The sequence below is a fragment of the Alosa pseudoharengus genome, unplaced genomic scaffold (genome assembly GCF_046254945.1).
Source record: "Alosa pseudoharengus isolate Yale_2024_CS ecotype anadromous, Long Island Sound unplaced genomic scaffold, YU_APseudo_1.1 YU_APseudo_1.1_scf_8, whole genome shotgun sequence".
Classification (NCBI taxonomy): Eukaryota; Metazoa; Chordata; class Actinopteri; order Clupeiformes; family Clupeidae; genus Alosa; species Alosa pseudoharengus.
In genome coordinates, this window is record NW_027468870.1 from 25495423 (window position 1) to 25514660 (window position 19238).

A 19238-nucleotide genomic window follows, 5' to 3' on the forward strand; every position below is an offset into this window, starting at 1 on the left:
TCATGTAGCCTACAGTAAAATCCACATTGACCAGGATAGAAGTGAAGTAATAGAGCAGCACATGAGTAGCCTATGCTTGTATATTGTTCATTGTTCAGTGACGTCCCCAGGCATACCCAAGCATGTGTATTTTGCAATGTCAAGGTTCATAAATCACTATTTTATTCTAGATATAAATAATATATTGTGTTTGTGGTCACTCATACTAGCCTACCTCAATATATACTACAATATGCGGACCTCCAATAGTGTGTGGTGTGCTGATCAGTTTGGATATGAGATCCCAAGCTCCTTTTCCCATGTCTATCAACCGGAGGGTGGCGCACTGACGGCTCAAGGCGTAGTGCGCACATTCACTGCTGTGGAGTTCAGTGGTCTACAGTAGCGTAGGTCCCCGTCGATGAACTCCGTAGTCTACTCCGAACTTTCACACGAGAGGGTACCATCAGACGGTCCGCCGCTACGTTTTCTTCAATTGCACACTTTTTGCGCACAGAATCCAAGCCAACCTATTATGAAAACATGTCGGTGAATGAAGTGTACGTGTTTCGACCGTTTAAGCTGATCGCTTTACTTTGTGTGTTCCTCGCACTGTGTTTAGATATTGTAGCACTTTTGAGCCCAGCTTGGGTTACAGCGGATCGCTACTCTCTGTCGCTATGGGAGGCTTGCAGTGAAACTGCGACGAGCTGGGACTGTACTTCCACTCTTAAGTCCGGTAAGTGTCCTTGGTAATTGTAAAATAATCATGCGTTTGCATCTCGTGTCGTATTTTAACTATCCTTATTATTTGTAAAAGTCAACTTTTAATTGTGCGCAGAGACATGAAAGAGACCCCGGATTTATGGTACCAAATCAGCCAACAGGGCAGTTATGTCTTGGCCAATTTTATAAACAATGTCAGAGAATGAAATATTCGTAAAGAGTGTATTCAACCATACCTGCCATATCTTCACCGACACTAATTCCATCTCTTGTTGGAACGTCCACTTCTGTCTCTGTTTACTTGTGGCACGTGAATTTGTCAAATTTCACCGATCAGCTAGGTTATCGCCCGGCAAAATAGTTTGCTTGACTGCAGTGTGATAATTTCATGTACTATTGTCTTAAGGGCACCAATAGAGAGCACGTGTCACTGTATTCCAACAATGCCTTTTGCCGTTGGATTATAGCGAGAGACATGCGTGGAATTTACGGTGATTTTCTATGTAGGATCACAGATGAGATCAAACAATGGTGTATTGTGAACGGACTGCCTCACTCTTCTCTGCCCACCAATGTGTATACAGTATGGTTTGTTTTTTTACGGGGTGGCCGATGTTTTCGCTGGTCAGAACTTGGACGTAGGCTGCTGCACGAATTCCACGCCTTTTGTTTTAACGCGAGCATCGGGGGCATATGCTTGTATGCGCAGAGATTAGCTCCAGGGGAGAGAGACCTCGCGTCCTCCAACAGCTCTCCTTCTGCAATTCCTGCCCTCTGTCCTCAGAGGACAGAGCCGCTTGGGTTTGTTGATCCAGTGCTATGCGAAGTTTTCTTTTCTCACTTGCACGCAAAATTGATGAGCGATTCATCGCCCTGACGTGATGAGGTTTCTGGGGGCTCGCTTGACCCCGCGCTCATTGTTTGCGAAAGTGGGTGTGTTTCCCCCATTGTCATGAGTCGCTGCCGGGGATGGCACTGCGCGCTTTGTTTAGCTTTTTTTGTGTTGTCTCCTCTCGCACTCAATTTTCTGTGAATTCTGTTATGCGGGGCCTTGCTAGGCCTGGAATCAGTCTCTCTCTCTCTCTCTCTCTCTCTCTCTCTCTCTCTCTCTCTCTCTGTGAGTATGTCTGTATGTTAAGACAGCATAACAACGTCTGAACTGTGTTGTTTTCAGTGCTTCAATATTAACACATCAATCACATCAGTGGAAAACAGATATTCATTTTCTCCATGTAATCTAGTGTAGCAGTCTTGGCTCTCATCTCTTTGGAAATAGCTCAGTGCCTTATGAAGGCTGCAGCTATTGTCCCTTGGCACACAATGGAGTGAGATAGTGATCTCCCAAAAGCTCCACCAGAACTGGAGATGGTAATGAGCCTGCATCCCTGGTGGATCAAAATTACTACACAGCTTCTCTTTTCCTCTCTCTCGCCCTCTCTCTCTCTCTCTCTGTTTTTCAAAGAGCAAGAGCGAATGTGTCTACGTGTGTTTAACAATTTGTTTGTGAGGGTTTGTCTGTCTGTCTATGTGCATGGATGCCTGTTTGTGTGTGTGTGTGTCTGTCTCTCTGTGTGTGTTTGTGTGTGTGCACACACATGTGTGTCTGACTATCTGTCTTTCCATGTGTTTGTGTATGTGCATGTCTGATATGTGATGCATGTTGAGGCTATTGTTCGCATGCATAAGTGAATAGGCTCCCACAGAGCCTGGCCTACTGTACCATCAACACTCGGCCCAGAGGGCATGGTTAAGAGGCCCTGCCCCAGACAGAGCTTCATTTTCAGGGAAGAGATCTGGGACACCCCCCACACATGTCCCCAAGGTCCTACACCCTCCCCTATTCTCTGCAGGCATTATTCTGGCTTTTCTAGGTGATATCCTGTGTAGAATTTCACTGCTTAACTTTGGAATCTGTGTGAGGCTGTCTCGGCCTGTGATCAAAGGCCTTAATGCTGTCGTAGAGCTGTATAACTGTGTCCACTTCCATGATGTACATTTATTCATGTAGCAGACGCTTTTATTCAAAGCCAAGTGCAGTATAGATATGGAGTATGTTGTTATTAGCAGCCTATGTGTGTTCTCCGCAAATCAAACTAAAGATGTTGATGATGGCAGCATCTTCCTGTAGTGGTTGTTCTACCAATTCAGACACAGGAACTTTATATGATAATAATCTTTAAGAGGCATTCTTCATGGTTTCCTAAGAAAGCCAGAGAAAAACAACATTTCTATGTTGATCAGTGGAGGCATTGAGAAACCTTGGTGTCTTTGTACGCTGAGAGTTGCTTTAAAGTTAGTAGCCAAAAACTTCATCACAGCAATCTATGTTGAACCATTAAGGGCTGTTTTGGAGTCAGGTGAAAGCACATTTAATGATGCACAAATATGTAAACTTTATACTGCACGCTTGTCCGAAAGGAATGTTGACCTCTGTACAACTTGACCAAATGAAATACTAAACGTCAGTGCTTTCACATCTAGGTCCTTGGTGCATCTTTGGATAGCATGCATTAGTGTCCACTACTCTCATCCTTAATTTTTGAAAGTGTTTAAAATTCATCCCTGTTCTTTTGGAGTCTAAAAATGAATGTTGACCCACTTACAGCATGCTGGAGCAGATCACATACTGGGTTATACCTTCGGAGAGCACCAGCTGCTCTCAGACACTTTGATTCCAAGTGTTGCCTTCTCACGGGATGCTCTACCCTTGAAGGTTTAAAGGGGGAGGGTTAAAGCCATTGCTTGGCTTGTCACCCAAGAATAAAAAACCTTATAGATACCTAGAATCCCTCTAATAAAAGCTATTCAGCTGTAAAGAAGTCTCCTCCGCCCCAAAGAGCCATTTTGCCAACAAAAGGATTTTTCATGTTGAAATGGTTCTATAAAGCACTGGTTCTCAAACCAGCCCTGGAGGACCATCTGCTAGGCTCTCTTCCCAACTTTCTCCATCAAGCACACTTGACTGGACTTAGCTGGACACATCTGAGTTAGCCATTGCACAGCATTTTAATTGCACTGATTTCAGGCAGGTCTGAATGGAGCAGGGCTAGATCAGAGTTATGCCAGGAAGGGAGCTTCCAGTGAGAACACGTTCAATCTATAGCCTTGTCTAGACTAGAATTTTTTTGTATTTTTTCTTTGAGACGGCAGGTTTAGGACAGTTTTTTAAACATTGATTTTGCTCATAATGTTATGGAGAGATACCACAGATGGTTAGATGTGGATTACATATCTCTAAATTGCAGTTCTCTAAATGCTTGTGGTGCACAGGATTTAGTGGTCGGCGCCCGAAGCACTTTGGCAAAAACAGAGAAAACAAACCTCTTGGCCGATTTTATTAGGGGGCTGTGGTCATTACTTGTCTGAAAACAACATCCAAAACAAAAACAACAAGGAAGGAAACAAAACAGCAACAACATTATCAACCGCTTTATCCCCGTAAGCAGCCGAGGAGTTGCTGTGTTTGTGTGTGGATGGAAATATCCCTCGCCTGGGCAAATCCTGTTTTGGTGGACTTGTTTATTGTCGATAAACTTTCTAGTCTAGAGTAATTGGCTGGGTGAATTATCGTCACCATTGATCAGCAGCATTCCTTGGGGACACACAGACACACTCAGGAAAGAACACACACACACACACACACACACACACACACACAGACGGTTACACGCGACAGTCATCATGGCGTTATGATGAGCGGATGTGATGGAGTCATTCTGCTCCCCAGTGGAATGTGTGGGGTGGTCTGCCTTGGGGGAATCTGCTGCCTCCAAACGGAGGCCTGGTCTCATCTCATTAAAAACTGTTGATCTGTCAGGGTGTTGGAGTGCAGTGGGGATTTAAAGGGGTCAGGGATAAAGGGATGTGTGTGTGTGTGTGTGTGTGTGTGTGTGTGTGTGTGTGTGTTTAGGAAAAGGGTTGGGGGTTTGACACCCTGAAGGACAAAAGGAGCCCACAGCAAGAAGGAATGGGGGGATAACACAAAAAGAGGAGTGAGACCCAGAGAGAAAACAGAAGAGGAGGGAGGGACAGAGCAGGGCCATGCAGCCACAGTTAATTAACCCAAGAGCGGGCCTTCTTTCTCCTTCTCTGGGCCAAGTCAGGCGGGAAGAGAACTGCTTTGGAATGACAGAAAGAGGAAAAAAGAGACAAAGAGTGAGGAGAACTAGGGGAAAGTCAGGAAAGGAAAGCAGAGGAGAAGAGAGGAGAGGAGGAAGAGTTGGCGAAGAGCTCTGTCTTTGTCAGCTCAGCTCTAGGAGGGTGAACAGCATTGGACTGAGAACCTTTCATTCCAGCCAGTTTATTTATGTATGTGACAACACTTACTCTCGCCCTCTTTCTCTTTCTCCCTCTCTCTCTTTTTTTTTGTTTTCTCTTTCTCTTTCTCTTTCTCTCCCTCTCTCTCCTTTCCATTTGGTTTTTTTTCCTCCTCATTGCTCCCTTGTCTCAAAGCACATACTGTACGACCCCTCCATTCTGGGAGAGTGTCAGAGATAATCACAGCTGGTAAAGGCTTGGAGGACACACACACACGGACACACATGCATACACTCACTTTCTCTCTCTATCTCACACACACACACACACACACACACACACACACACACACACACACAGACACACACACAGACACACACACTCACACACACACACACACACACACACCCCCCCCACACACACACACATACACACACACACATACTCAGAGGGGGTAATAGACAGCAGATTGACAGAGCACTGGGGGAGACGTGGTGTTCTTCCACCCTGGAGCGCTGAGCACAGCTCGATTGAGGTCCTGAGGTGCCTCTGATGGATGGGAGGCATAATAGTGTTTCTCTGAGAAAGAGTGGAAGAGAGGGAGGAAGAGAAAGAGAGAGAGCTAGAGAGAGAGAAAGTGTGTGTGTGTGTGTGTGTGTGTGTGTGTGTGTGTTGGCTGTGGTATACTCAGAATTGTCAGAATTAGTTCACTCTCATCAGGTGCTCACTCTGCAGGTAATACGTGGCGAAAACAGCAGGTGGAATGGTTTGGTCAGAGATGCTCTTCTCTCTTTGTCTCTCTCCTTTTCTCCCATCTCTCCTTTCTTCTGTCTCCTTCCCTCCCTCCTCTCCTTTTTTCTCTCTCCTTCCCTCCCTCTTCCCTCCTACCTTCTCTCTCTCCCTCTCTCTCTTTTTTATTCTCTTGCTCAGTGGTCTCTGCTATTCCTGTTACCCATGGCCCAAGTCCACCTTACACACATATCCACAGTAAAAGCAGTGGACCATCATGCAGTGGCCCGTCCATCCCTGAGGAGAAAACTGAGCTTGTGTTGATTTGCAGTGCGTCTCCGCTGATGCTGAGCTAAACTCTCTGCAGAGAAGCACAGTGAGTCTAAACACTCACCAACAGACAGAGCCCTCTCGCCTATTGAAAAAGTCAGCCATTGAGTCCACTGTTTTCTTTGCATGCACGATTTAAATTCCGAGCCCTTCCTCTGGGTTCTCACACACTCTACACAAACATAACCTTGAAAGAACAATAAAAGAGAGGGAGAAAGTGAGGGAGCATGGTGTTTAAGAGAGAGAGAGAGAGAGAGAGAGTAAAAGAGAGAGGGGGAGAAGGACATTTTCTAGTGGCTTGGCATATTTGTGAGGAAATAGCTTTGGCGGAGGGGTGGTAACTTTTTGCCGGATTCCATTCCGCAATTATTGTCCAAGAGGCAGCCAGCGTCATTTTAGCTCCCCGCTTGGCAACCTCTCCAAGCAGGCACAGGACATGGTCACATGGCAAGTCACGTCCAAAGCAGTCCAGTCTTCTTAAGGCTTTACAGAGTATTGTTCGAGCATTTCAAATATTTGTGTTCTCAGAGAAGGATTATGGTCTTAAATTACTGTCCAGGAGCCTGATGTATTCAAAAGAAAAAGTTAAGTAAAATATTGAGTTCCACAGACATTAAACATCTGGACAATATGCAGCACAGCATTCCTGAAATGCTTTGGCCTCTCCCAGAACCCCCTTCATGAGGGGTTTGAGCATATATATATGTGTGTGTGTGTGTGTGTGTGCGTGTGCGTGCGTGTGCATGTGTATGTGCGTGTGTTTAAGGCAGTGTCTGTGTTTTTGGGGGGAGTTAAGCCACATTACAGAATATATTTCTACCCTTGTTCTACCCTCGTTCTAAGGCCAATGGGATATAGTGTCTGTGTGCGTGTGTATATGCGTGTGTGTGTTTGTGTCTGTGTGTATGTGTGTGTTTGTATGGAGGCTGTTCTCAGGCCAAGGGGACGTAGTGCTGTGTGTCTCCCACCCATGAAGACAGACAGATGGCCTAGTGAAACATGCCCAAGTGGAGTCCTACCTGTCTGTTTCCATTAAACAGACTGATCTTCCCCTGAGCTCCCCCATAACCACTCAGTGTCTTATGAACACAGACACACACTCACACCACGAACAAACTGTTATGTAACTCTGGGCTTCCCATTGAGAGGAAAATATAGCAGAACCCATGAGAAACACTGTAATTTAGTCGTGTTGACATTTTATTTTGCTTACAATACTAAGAAGCTTAACTTTTAAACACAATTTCCCATGCAGTCTCCGTATGACAGAAACTTGAACTGAAACTGAATTGAGAAGTTATAATAATAAGAACAACGTCTTAAAACCGAAATCTAAAAGGAGAAATATTGGTGTCATTTTGGAAGTTTATCTCTAAGGGCTGAGCTACACCAGGCGCGTAACTGAAGCGTTCCGTTCGCGTTGCGTCTGCTGCAACAATTAGCTTCCATTATAATCAATGGAAGTAGCTACACCAGACGTGACAGTGGGGCGTACATTCGGAAAAAATAGACCATTCATCTAAAATGGATTTTACGCGTCGCGAACGGAGCGCTTCAGTTACGCGCCTGGTGTAGCTCATACCTAAGGATGCCAGCGTTTCACTCTGCATCTCAAGACCTTCAGATGACCCGATGCCCTTTCTGACCACACCTGATCACATCTAACCGACTTTCTCTTCGTGTCTCCCCCTCTCTTTCCCCAGACTGGCAGATTGCCACGCTGGTGCTGCTGCTGGCCGGTGCAGCCGTCACTCTGGTGGCCTTCCTCATCGCCCTCATCTCCCTGTGCAAGGGCACGCACAGGAAGCACTACCGCACGGTCGCCGTGTTCCTGTTCACGGCAGGTAAGGACCTCGCTCACCTCACGCCCGCCGCACACAGGCTGGATGAAAACGTCTCCAAAACTTGATCAGTGGTGGTGACAGAAGTGGAATTTTTGATATAAGTCAACGAGTTTTAGAAATAAGTTTAGGAATAAGTTTCAATCAATCATCATTACTTTGACATTGACAAGATATTTACTTCTATTTTTTTTCGAGAAATGCATTCATTCAAAATTAAGCGTTTACAAAAGCATTAGCAACATTTCTGGCATCGAGAAAAAAAACGGTATCTTTTCACATGAATGCACTTGTCGCACGGATAATTAGGAGGCCTAAAGGGAGAGACATTTACACTGCATGGCATGTTGGTGTACCTGGAGGCAGTGCTGTGGGCAGAGAGAAGACGGACTAGAATGATGGTGTGGATGGATGGACAGATGAGGAGATGGCCAAGTAGATGTCAGGGGGCACAGAGGAGAGAACGAATAACAAAGAAGGAAAGAAAGAACGAGTGTAAGAGAGAGAAAGATAGGTTTCTTCTCTAATTAGAGCTGGACATGGTTGAGGGATCACATGCATGCTAATCCAATCACAGGCCATTAGCTGCGCGGTCGATCTCCCTGTTCGATGAGAGAGACTCTGCAGGGAGAAGTTTGGGAAAGTGCCGCGCACGCAATACGTAGCGTGTGGCTGCCCGGTCGCTCGCTCACTCGCTCTTGTTCCGGAGCCCTGGCTGCCTCCGAGGCAGTTGCAGCCGTCCTGGCTGAACCCTCCCTCCATTCCTCTGCGCTGAAGAGGAGGAGGAGGAGGAGGAGGAGGAGGAGGAGGCTGCTGCAGCAGGCAGTGATGGAGGAGACGCGAACGATTGGGCCGGAAATGAGCGAGAGAATGAGCAGGGATTAGAGGGAGCAGGAGGAGAGATGAGTTGTCTGTGCTGTTTTATTTGGTTTCATGCTGCGACATTTACTTTGCTCTGATCCCAACTCCATTTAGTTCCGTTCAACCAAATTTGTTTTATTGGCATGGCCAAAGCAGTGATGTATTGCTCAAGTGTTTGTGAGAAAATGATTGGGCAACATTTGTCTTTGTGTCTGTCCACATCACTCTTGCTATCCATCGTGGTCTCTCTCTTTCTTATAGACTCATCTTGCTCTCTGTCTCTTTCTCTCTATTTGTCTATTCCATACTCAGTGTCAGTTATTTAGACAGACTTAGTTATTTTTTTCTATCTGTATCACTCTTTCTTTGTTTATCTGTCTATCCTTTCTTTCTCCCATAGCCTCTTCCTCCTCTCTCTCTCTCTTTCTCTCTCTCTCTCTCTCTCTCTCTCTCTCTCTCTCTCTGTCTCACCATCTCTCTGTGTGCAGTTGCCTGGAGCTGAGAGAAGGCCATAGCAGAGTGCATGTACTTACTAATGAGAGAGAGATGGATTCCCTATGGATGATATGCCCTGAAAAAACCTTTTAAGACCTTCATCCCGTCCTCCTCTCCTCTTCTCTTCCACCCTCCACATCCTCCATCACTTCTCCTCTCCACCTGTCCCCTTTCATCTCTGTGCTCGTAACTTGTCCCCACCTTGTATCTTTTCTAATGTTTTTGTCTTCTTTTCTGAGTGTCTTATCTGCTCAGCTCTGCTCTCCTCCTCTCTACTATGCCCTATCTCTTCATCTCAGTTTTCCTCTCCTCCTTTCAGTTGCACTCCTCTCCGCTCCTCTCCACTGTCTCTCCTCTTCCACCACTCACCCTCTTCTCTTCCTCTCCTCTCTTCATCTCCTCCTCTCCTCTGCTGACCTCTCCTCCTCTCTTCCTCTCCTCCTCTCCTCCTCTCCTCTGCTGACCTCCTCTCCTCCTCTCTTCCTCTCCTCCTCTCCTCCTCTCCTCTGCTTAATAGTCTCTCTACTATGCCCTATCTCTTCATCTCAGTTTTCCTCTCCTCCTTTCAGTTGCACTCCTCTCCGCTCCTCTCCACTGTCTCTCCTCTTCCACCACTCACCCTCTTCTCTTCCTCTCCTCTCTTCATCTCCTCCTCTCCTCTGCTGACCTCTCCTCCTCTCTTCCTCTCCTCCTCTCCTCTGCTGACCTCCTCTCCTCCTCTCTTCCTCTCCTCCTCTCTTCCTCTCCTCCTCTCCTCCTCTCCCCCTCTCCTCTGCTGACCTCCTCTCCTCCTCTCTTCCTCTCCTCTCCTCCTCTCCTCTGCTGACCTCCTCTCCTCAATGGGCTTCTTGCCTGTGTTTCCATCCACTGTGCTCTCTCATCTTTGATTCTGTCCACCATGTCTTCACCTCCTCTCCTCTCCTTTCTCCCCCTCCTCCTCCTGCCTCTCTCCCTGCTCCTCTCCTTTCACCTCCTCTCTTCTCCAATCTCGCTCCAACAGAGGAGCTCTCTAGCAGCCAGATAGATCTCTGAAGAAAAATGCTCTTCAGCGGTATTAGTTGTAAGAGAAACAGCGAAAGAAAACACAAACAACCGAACCCACGTACAGGCCGTTTTGAAGACTCCCTGATTCATGGGCAGAGAGTGCTGTGTTGCTGTTTCGCTTTTTTCTGTATTAATTGTTTATGAGGAGGCAGCTTTTACGGCGGCCTGTGCTGTTGCCAAAAAGTCAGGGGGACTACAAGCTCATTAAAGCGTCAGGAGCATCTAATATGTGATCTGAGTTTCACTACGGACTAACTGTTAAATTTTAATACAGAGAGACTATTAAGTATAGCACTGCAACAAGGAAAAACACTATTGGAAGTTAAGATGTGTTACACATTTGAATAGTATTCTTCTCTGTGTGTGTATGTGTGTGTGTGAGTGTGAGTGTATGTGTGTCAGTGTGTGTCAGTGTGTGTGTGTGTGTGTGTGTGTGTGTGTGTGTGTGTGTGTATATGTGCTCTGTGTTCTGTGTTGTGTATATGTGCTCTGTGTGTATATGTGTGAGTGTTCTGTATATGTGCGTGAGTCAGTAAGTTAGTACGCTAATGTGTTTTGTTGTTTTTTGGGAGTGACTGTGCTCATGTTTATGTCGCTGCATGTGAGTCACGTCACGTGCGGACACACAGTCATGCTTCTAGAACTTCCTCTCAGTCCAACTATAACAATGGTTTGTGTGCGGACCAGTGCAGCGCGACCCTACTCGTTCCCGGGCGCCTTTCCTCCTCCCCCTTTCCGTCAGTTCATTCTCCCCGCTCCTCCCCCCTCCTCTCCTCTCCTCTCCTCTCCCGGCTGCGTCTCTCCTCACTCACTCCTCGCTGTGCAAACAGCCTTATGTAATCCGCAGACATCCGCTTACGTAATGCATGCAGGCCCTCAGCTCCGGACCCTTTTTAAGACTCTGGTTCCCCCACAGCCAGCCAGGCCTGCCAGGAATCACACCTCGCCACAGAGAGACGGCCTGTGTGTGGTGTGTGTGTGTGTGTGTGTGTGTGTGTGTGTGTTTGGGGATTTGGGTGGAGGAGGTTTTGGAGAGTAGAGGGGGGGGTGGTATGATGGCTCAGTTGCTCCCTTTTGTAAGAGAGACGTGTTAGAAGTTTTCCCTTTCAACTGCTCCCCGCGGCCTGGCAGCTGGCAGGGGTTTGCTCCCGCTGAGCAGCCCCTCTCTCTTCTTCTTCTCGCTCACTAGCTCTCTCTCTCTCTCCATCTCTCTGTCCTGTGGTTTTACCCTTCTCTCTGAATCTTTTGTTTCGCGTTCCACTCCATCTACATCTCTCTCTGACTGTCTTTCATTTCTTATCTCTTTTCTCTCCTAAAGCTCTCTTTCCTATCGCTGCTCTCTCTCTTCTTTAGACTCTTCAGCTTGCTTGCTCTTCTTGAATTTCCCTCTCTCTCCCTCTCTCTCACTCCATCTCTCTCTCTCTCTCTCTCTTTGTTTTGTCATTCCTCTGAAGTACAAAAGTACTCAGAAGATTGGTCTCCCTCACAATACAAGAAACACTCATTAAAAAAAGTAAATAAAAAATCTCTGTTTAGTATTCACTCAGCAGAGGACTGGGACAGGGAGAGTGCTTGGAGTGCCACGGCCTCCGCTGGTGGGTTGACAGATGTACTCTGTTAACTCTACGGGTACGGAGTATGCTGGGTTCCTGGGCGTGGACTTGTGGCTGTGAGAGGGGCCTTGTGTTGGTGTTGCTACTACTGTTTTTTTTCTTTTTCCTCTTTCGTTCTTTTCTCCAACGGACGTGCTGATTTTTTTCCCTCGTGGTGCATGTAATTGCTTTCAGTCCTTGTGTGGATAAAGGTGCCCTTATGGTCGCAGTGTGCCAGGTCATTATGCCGTGTGTGTGTGTGTGTGTGTGTGTGTGTGTGTGTCTGTGTGTGTGTGTGTGTGTGTGTCTGTGTGTGTGTGTGTGTGTGTGTGTGTGTGTGTGTGTGTCTGTGTGTGTGTGTGTGTGTGTGTGTCTGTGTGTGTGTGTGTGTGTGTGTGTGTGTGTGTGTGTGTGTCTGTGTCTGTGTCTGTGTCTGTGTCTGTGTGTGTGTGTGTGTGTGTGTGTGTGTGTGTGTGTGTGTGTGTGTGTGTGTGTGTGTGTGTATGTGTGAGTGTGTGTGTGTGTGTGTGTGTAGGGGCGAGGGCTGGCTGGTGGTTGGAAGGACTGTGTGGCTGTGTGGTTGGATTGTCTGTCCCCACACTGGGACTTGAGTGTGGCTGAGCCTGGCTGACTGGCTGTCTGATTGGTTTCCTCTGGGGTGGGGTTTGGTATGTTTGCCTTTGTCAGTTAAGGGGACGAGATTACCCCAATGGCCCTGGAGCGACAGAACACACACACACACAAACACAGAGAGAGAGAGAGAGAGGGAGAGACATGTATCCACATTTCCATTTATTGTGCTGTAGCTCACATACTGAATACACACACACATAAACACACACACACACACACACTCACTCACTCACACACACACACACACACACACACACACACACACACACACACAACCACACACACAAGAACATACAATTTCACCTACACACGCACACCCATACTTAGGCGCACACATCCACTTACAATCAAAGGTACAACATACACACCTGTCACCCAACACATATACTTACTCTTGATGAGGAACCAAACTTGCCCAACTTCTCTTTCCCTTCCTCACTCTCTCCATTATTCATTACAGTAGCATTATCATTATTGCTGGAAAGGGTCATTTGGCCTTAAATAGCCCTGTTTCCACCTGATGGCCTGACATGCGCGACATGACTCATTGTGGGCTTTTCACTGGAAACCGCCAAATGGTTTTAAGAAACGAGACCACCAGTCTTTAGCAGGCAGCCAGGGTACTGTTTCATGCCATTTATTTATAGAACACTGATTAAGAAGGGGGAAGTGTGTGTGTGTGTGTGTGTGTGTGTGTGTGTGTGTGTGTTTGTGTACATGTTCGGATGTTTGTGTGTGTATTTGGCTGTGTGAATTTGTGTGTGTATGGATTTTATGTTTTCCACTGAATTTCCCTCTGTTGCCATGGTATCGCCCCACACTCGCCAGCGCCCAATGCCTTGAGGGCTAGTTTAGGCTAGTCTGCGTTTGCCAGTGGTTCCGTTCAGCCTCTCCTGCCAGCCTTACATCAGCCCCACTGTGCTCTAACCCTTCCAAGACCTGTCCCTGGGGAGGCAAACAACAGGATCGTTTTCCTTTCCTCTTTACATTTGTTTTAGCACTAGCTAATGGTGGAACCTTGCTGCGAGTGGGAGACTACTGTGTGGAGCAGATGTGGTGATTCACTGAGACTGGGAGGGTGCACTCACACTGACTGACTGGCTACTGTAGCCACTGTGTGAGACAAAGGCCCATAGTGATTCCAGTACAGGTTTTTGAAAAGGAGCACAGAATTGTATGTGTGTGTGTGTGTGTGTGTGTGTGTGTGTGTGTGTGTGCGCGCGCACGAGTATGTGTGTGTGTGTGTGTGTGTGTGTGTGTGTGCTCCTATGCTTGGTTGTATGTCAGTGTGTGTGTGCTTTGTGCACGTAAAAATATGTGTGTGTGTGTGTGTGTGTGTGTGTGTGTGTGTGTGTGTGTGTGTGTGTGTGTGTGTGTGTGTGTGTGTGCGTGCGTGCACCTAGGCTGAAATGGTTCCACATGGAGCTCAAATGTTTTAGCAGTGGTTATAATGGTGACTACATTTAAGTGGAGAAAGGAAATGGCCATCCAGGTATTTAGAAATAAACTTTTCCTCTCCCCAAACCAGTAAAACCAAAATGACTGCTGCTGGTGTCATTTCCTCGTTATTTCACACTAAAAAAGATCTACAGGAGCTAGTCTGCAACTTCAGTATGAGAGAGAACAGTTTCTTAAGCTCTCATTAAAACTTTAATACCTTAGTCTTAGACAGCATTTTGAATGAGACTGGTAAGGCAGTGGTGCATTTAGGCATTTAGGCTTCCTTAGGTGGCAGTAGTCCATCCACTAAACACAAACCTTCAGAGCACTCACATTCTTAAGGAACCAGTTACACACTCAAGCTTCTATCTCTCATACACACACTTTAGAAGTTAAGCTGTACTGCATTGAATCATACAGGTCAATGGGACCTCTTTGATTTGGTACAAACATGTACAGTTTGAAATGCAAATAAATGAATGAATATCAACTTGTGTATAATTATGTATAGCCTTTGAACAGACACACACACACACACACACACAGGCCCAGCACTGCTTGATGTCACACTGCTGAAGATAAATTACTGTACAACACAGCTAATTATTTCTAATCGAGAAAAGAAGCCCTACTGATTCAAAGGCAGGATTAATTGAAAGAGAGGGAGATTTGGTGAAGTGAAGTAGCTTCCTCACTGACTGAGCCCCCTTTTGTTTGATGCCCCCGAGAAGGGTGTCCTCCTTAAGTCAAACAGTTCCGGGCTACTCGCCTCTGAAGAAGCAAAATGAACATGTTAAGCAAATCAATAGCTCGGCTGCCGTGTGATTTACTGGGGACCATTGTGCAGACCACACCACAAACCAAAGACAGAGAAGAGAGAGAGAGAGAGAGAGAGGGAGAGAGAGAGAGGGAGAGCACTAGGTAGAATGACATGGAGGATAATCGAACAAAAAGCAAGAAAGAAATTATCAAATGATTTTGCCCCTGGGATTCTTGAAAGCACACACACTTGCCTAAACTGTAACTATGACAACTGGAGGATAGCAATTAGCCTGTGTGAATTCCAGTGCGGGTGCTGGGCTATTGTCTGAGAGTGTGAGGAAGAGTGTGTGTGTGTACGTGTACACGTGTGGATGTTTGTGTGTGTGTCTGTGTCTGTGTGTGTGTGTGTGTGTGTGTGTGTGTCTGCTTGTTTGTCTGTGTGTATGTGTGTGTGCATCCATGGCGTAAAGGAGAGGAGAGGACAGGAAGCAGATGTTGTGAGCCACAGAGAGGCTTTTTAATTGATTCGATTCCTCTTCTGTGGTCTGCATTATGGGACTGGCCTGGGAAATGTGAACGATGAATGGCAAACCGCAGCTTGGTGACGTATGTCTATGAGAACTCAGCTTGGGTTAGGAGTTATGTAACCGCTAATGAGTTCAGGAATTTGTGTGTGTGTGTTTTGGTTCATATGACATGTTTATGCATTCATTTGTCTTTACCAGCACCCCTTGAGGTCAAATCAGATCATCTAGGTTTCTATAACTACAACGCCTTAAAGATATTCTCTCATTCAGAAAATGGCACTGATCAGTTGTTGTGTAAGGACTGCGTGTGTTGTACAATGGGAATGTTTGTAGAGTTTATCTTGTGCGTGTGTGTGTGTGTGTGTGTGTGTGTGTGTGTGTGTGAGAGAGAGAGAGAGAGAGCCTGTGTGTGATAGTTGTCTTGCTATCTGTAGACACTCCTTGGTGCATCCATTCAGTTCCACCAGGTCTGCTTTTTTAACATCACTGATTGTCTCTCTGGTGCACAGGGTGACTGGTGGCACAGCCTGGAGAAGAGATCTGAGAAAGAGGCAGAGGAAGAGAGGAGTCAGAGAGAGAGAGGGGGGGAGAGATAGAGAGAGAGAGAGAGAAAGAGAGAGAGTGAGAGAGAGAGAGAGGTGAGACTAAAGGCCTGTACTAATGAGCAGCTGTTAGAGCTGCATGGGGAGGTGGAGAGAAAGTGTGAAAAGACCCCCAGGGAGTGTCTCTCTGTCTGTGTGTGTGTGTGTGTGTGTGTGTGTGTGTGTGTGTGTGTGTGTGTGTGTGTGTGTGTGTGTGTGTGTGTGTGTGTGTGTGTGTGTGTGTGTTGTGTGTGTCGGATGTCTGCAGTGTGTTTCCTATACAGGTGTGTGTTCAGCTTTGGTTTTTAGTTTATCTCTATGTTCGGAAGTCTCATAATTATGCATAATTATGTGTGTGTGTGTGTGTGTGTGTGTGTGTGTGTGTGTGTGTGTGTGTGTGTGTGTGTATGTGTGTGTCTGTGCATGTCTCTCTGACACTTGCATCTGGCTCTTCCTCCAAAGATTTTGTTCCGTACCATCTCTGCAATAACCCTGTCACAACACATGCAGATGTGACCCTACTGACAGACACACACACACACACACACACACACACACACACACACACACACACACACACACACACACACACAACCTTCCACACCTCTTTCATTTTTTAGATCCCTAGTTCATGTGCAGATGATGTCCTTGTGTAGGCTGCGTACAGATGAACAGATGAATGGAAATTTGCATTCATGGCTCACTGTGATCAATGTGATTCACCGAGACCTGTTAAAAAATGTCTCTCACTCTTCTGTGTGGTAGACTCGACAGATGGCACAAGGCAAACATCAACAGCATAGGCCTCTGGTTACAGTAAGATGGAACCGATTGCAGTGTGTAGCACTAGATTACAGAGAAAGAGAAACTTGTATTGCAAATAAGCACTCCATGAGCCACTCCACTTCATTAGTACCCTGCCATATACTGAAGGAAGTGTAAAATGTAAGTCACAACTTGCTGAAACTATTTGTGTGATGCAACCCACTACATTTTAGTAACTCCAATGTAGTGCCAATTTATATTGGAACTAAGCAGAGATGGAACTTACATTCAGCTGGTGCAACCAGCTGCAGATAGTAATAACAATGGATTTCAAGCAACTTTGTTGTTTTCTGTTTTGTGTGTTTAGGCCATTTCATAGTTCCCAGTTCACCAGTCGTTTTTTTCTCTTGCTTCCTTTCTTGAAAATTGTTTTCTGATTCAGTGAGCAGCAGATAGAACAGGATGTGGAATGCAGGGATACACAATATCCTAAATGGTTGTGGTTCTTTGACCACAGCATTCTTAAAATGAAAACATTTCTACTCAAGTTTAGCCATGACAATTCTATTTGTGCAAGTTGTCCCTTGTTTCTTTATTGTTGTGCTCTGCACCCAAAGGGAATTGCTGTTTGATTGTTTTTTCTGCAAGTAGCCTTTATATCTCAGCTTGTTCCACTTATCAAGTTTGGAGACATTTTCAGTCATAATTTGCTATTGATGTAAAAACAATGAACACCTGTTACATGGATTCTCATTGGCTGCCCTTGCTCTAATGTTCCTTCCTCAGTGGTCCTTCAGGCCTGTGCCCTGGTCCTCTACCCAATCAAATTCATCGACGGCACGGTGCTGCAGACCTACCACGAGTTTAACTGGGGCTACGGCCTTGGTTGGGGGGCCACTATCTTCATGCTGGGGGGTGGGATCCTGTTCTGCCTGCGAACAGATATGTACGAGGATGCCATGTACTGAGTCCTCCCTGACTCATGCATACAGTATATACACACTACACACACACAAATTCACACACACATGAACACACACACACACATACACTCATGCATACAAGCACAGACCAAAAGCATAGTGTACACATGCCACATATAGTGCATAGCTCACATAACAGCTTCTTACATTGCACCCACAGACATATATATGCTGTCTAAGGCAAGATGAGCACTGTTAAAGGGTGGCCCAGAGCAGATGTAGAATTGACACACACACACACACAGGCGAAAATGAAGAACATTTGTATGAAGAAAGAAGGTATAGTTTTACTACATGCAAATACAAACACACACACACACACACACACACACACACACACACACACACACACACACATACACATACACACACACACACACACACACAGGCAAAAGTGAAGAACATTTGTATGAAGAAAGAAGGTATAGTTTTACTACACACAAATACAAACACACACACACACACACACACACACACACACACACACACACACACGCACACACATTCACACACACACACACAAGCTCTGTTATTTATAGACAGAGTGAGCGGGCCCGTACCCAGGCTGGTTGGCTGGCAGACTGGCTGCTGGAGGTATGAAGTATGGGGAACAGCTGTGTGGGGAGGACTGGGGCTACTTGCTGCTTGGCCCGCCGGAAGAGCTCCATCCTTGAAGAGGACACGTTGGTGCCACAGCCACGCTACACAGGCCAGAAATGGACATCCCTCTTTCTCTCTCTCTCTTTCTCAATCTCTCTCTCTCTCTCTATCTCTCTCTCTCTCTCTATATATATATATATATATATATATATATATATACAGTATACATATCATCTGGCTCCATTTTCTTCACTCTATTACTCTATTCTTTCTTTATTTAATTTTCTTTCCTCTTTCATTTTCATTAATCCCTTCGCTCTGTCCTATCCTCTGTCCTCACCATCACCACTCTCTCTCTGACCTCGCCCCCTGCAGTCTCTCTCATCCAGCGTGCAGTGCTTCAGCCCTTCCTCAACAGTGAATCCCATGGATCTCCAAACTGACACCAATGCGAGGAAAATGAAATCTCGGAAGTTGCAGATTGTCGGTTGCTTTCTTTTTTTTAAAAAAGAAGAGTAAAGTACATATATTATTCCTTTTTGTATATGAACTTTCTTGTGTTGCATTTTATGATACAGGACATATCATATTGTTCAAGTGTTCATAGCATACAGATGTATTCTCTAATAGGAAGATAAAGTATATTTTATGTTTTTGTCGTTTGATTATTGCAGTTTTTTTTTTCTTGGGAAGGGACACAGAAAAACTCTTGCAGAGTTTCTTTTTTTGGTTGGTAGGGGGCTTCATTGCAAGGAGGGAGTGACTACTTCTACTGCAATCAGTGTACAGAACCAAGGTATGGCTTTCTTTCTGTACGCCAGGTGCCATTGGAAGAGGAGAATAAACAGTGTTGATCTCTGCAGTGCTGCGTGTGCTTCTTGCTGAGTTGTTTTTACTTCAGGAAGACAACCTCTATCCAGAAGCTTTGATTCTGTCTCTCCCTCCTGTTTAATTGATCTCACCCACACATTGCATCCATGCTGTGTACAGAAGCCTGTGATGCAAGAACACAGAAGGAGGACTACACACAGAGACGCTTACACAATAAGCATAATAAACCAGTCTAGTGTATCATTCTCACTCTTAAAGGAAC

General features: G+C 45.9%; 1 protein-coding gene across 1 annotated transcript; it reads left to right on the forward strand.

The window, feature by feature from the left end:
* The first annotated feature begins 409 nt into the window (after positions 1–409).
* Positions 410–19007, forward strand: LOC143112290 (transmembrane protein 47-like). Its single transcript, XM_076274558.1, has 3 exons — positions 410–718; positions 7725–7865; positions 17349–19007. The coding sequence occupies exons 1-3, from the start codon at positions 523–525 to the stop codon at positions 17528–17530; spliced, it is 519 nt and encodes a 172-aa protein (XP_076130673.1). The 5' UTR covers positions 410–522; the 3' UTR covers positions 17531–19007.
* Positions 19008–19238: the final 231 nt, after the last annotated feature.

Bases quoted from the DNA above. Each gene is read 5' to 3' on its own strand.
- LOC143112290 (XM_076274558.1), top strand. From the start codon at position 523: ATGTCGGTGAATGAAGTGTACGTGTTTCGACCGTTTAAGCTGATCGCT. The intron at 719-7,724 runs GTAAGTGTCCTT...CTCTTTCCCCAG, and splicing joins TACTTCCACTCTTAAGTCCG to ACTGGCAGATTGCCACGCTG. The intron at 7,866-17,348 runs GTAAGGACCTCG...TTCCTTCCTCAG, and splicing joins CGTGTTCCTGTTCACGGCAG to TGGTCCTTCAGGCCTGTGCC.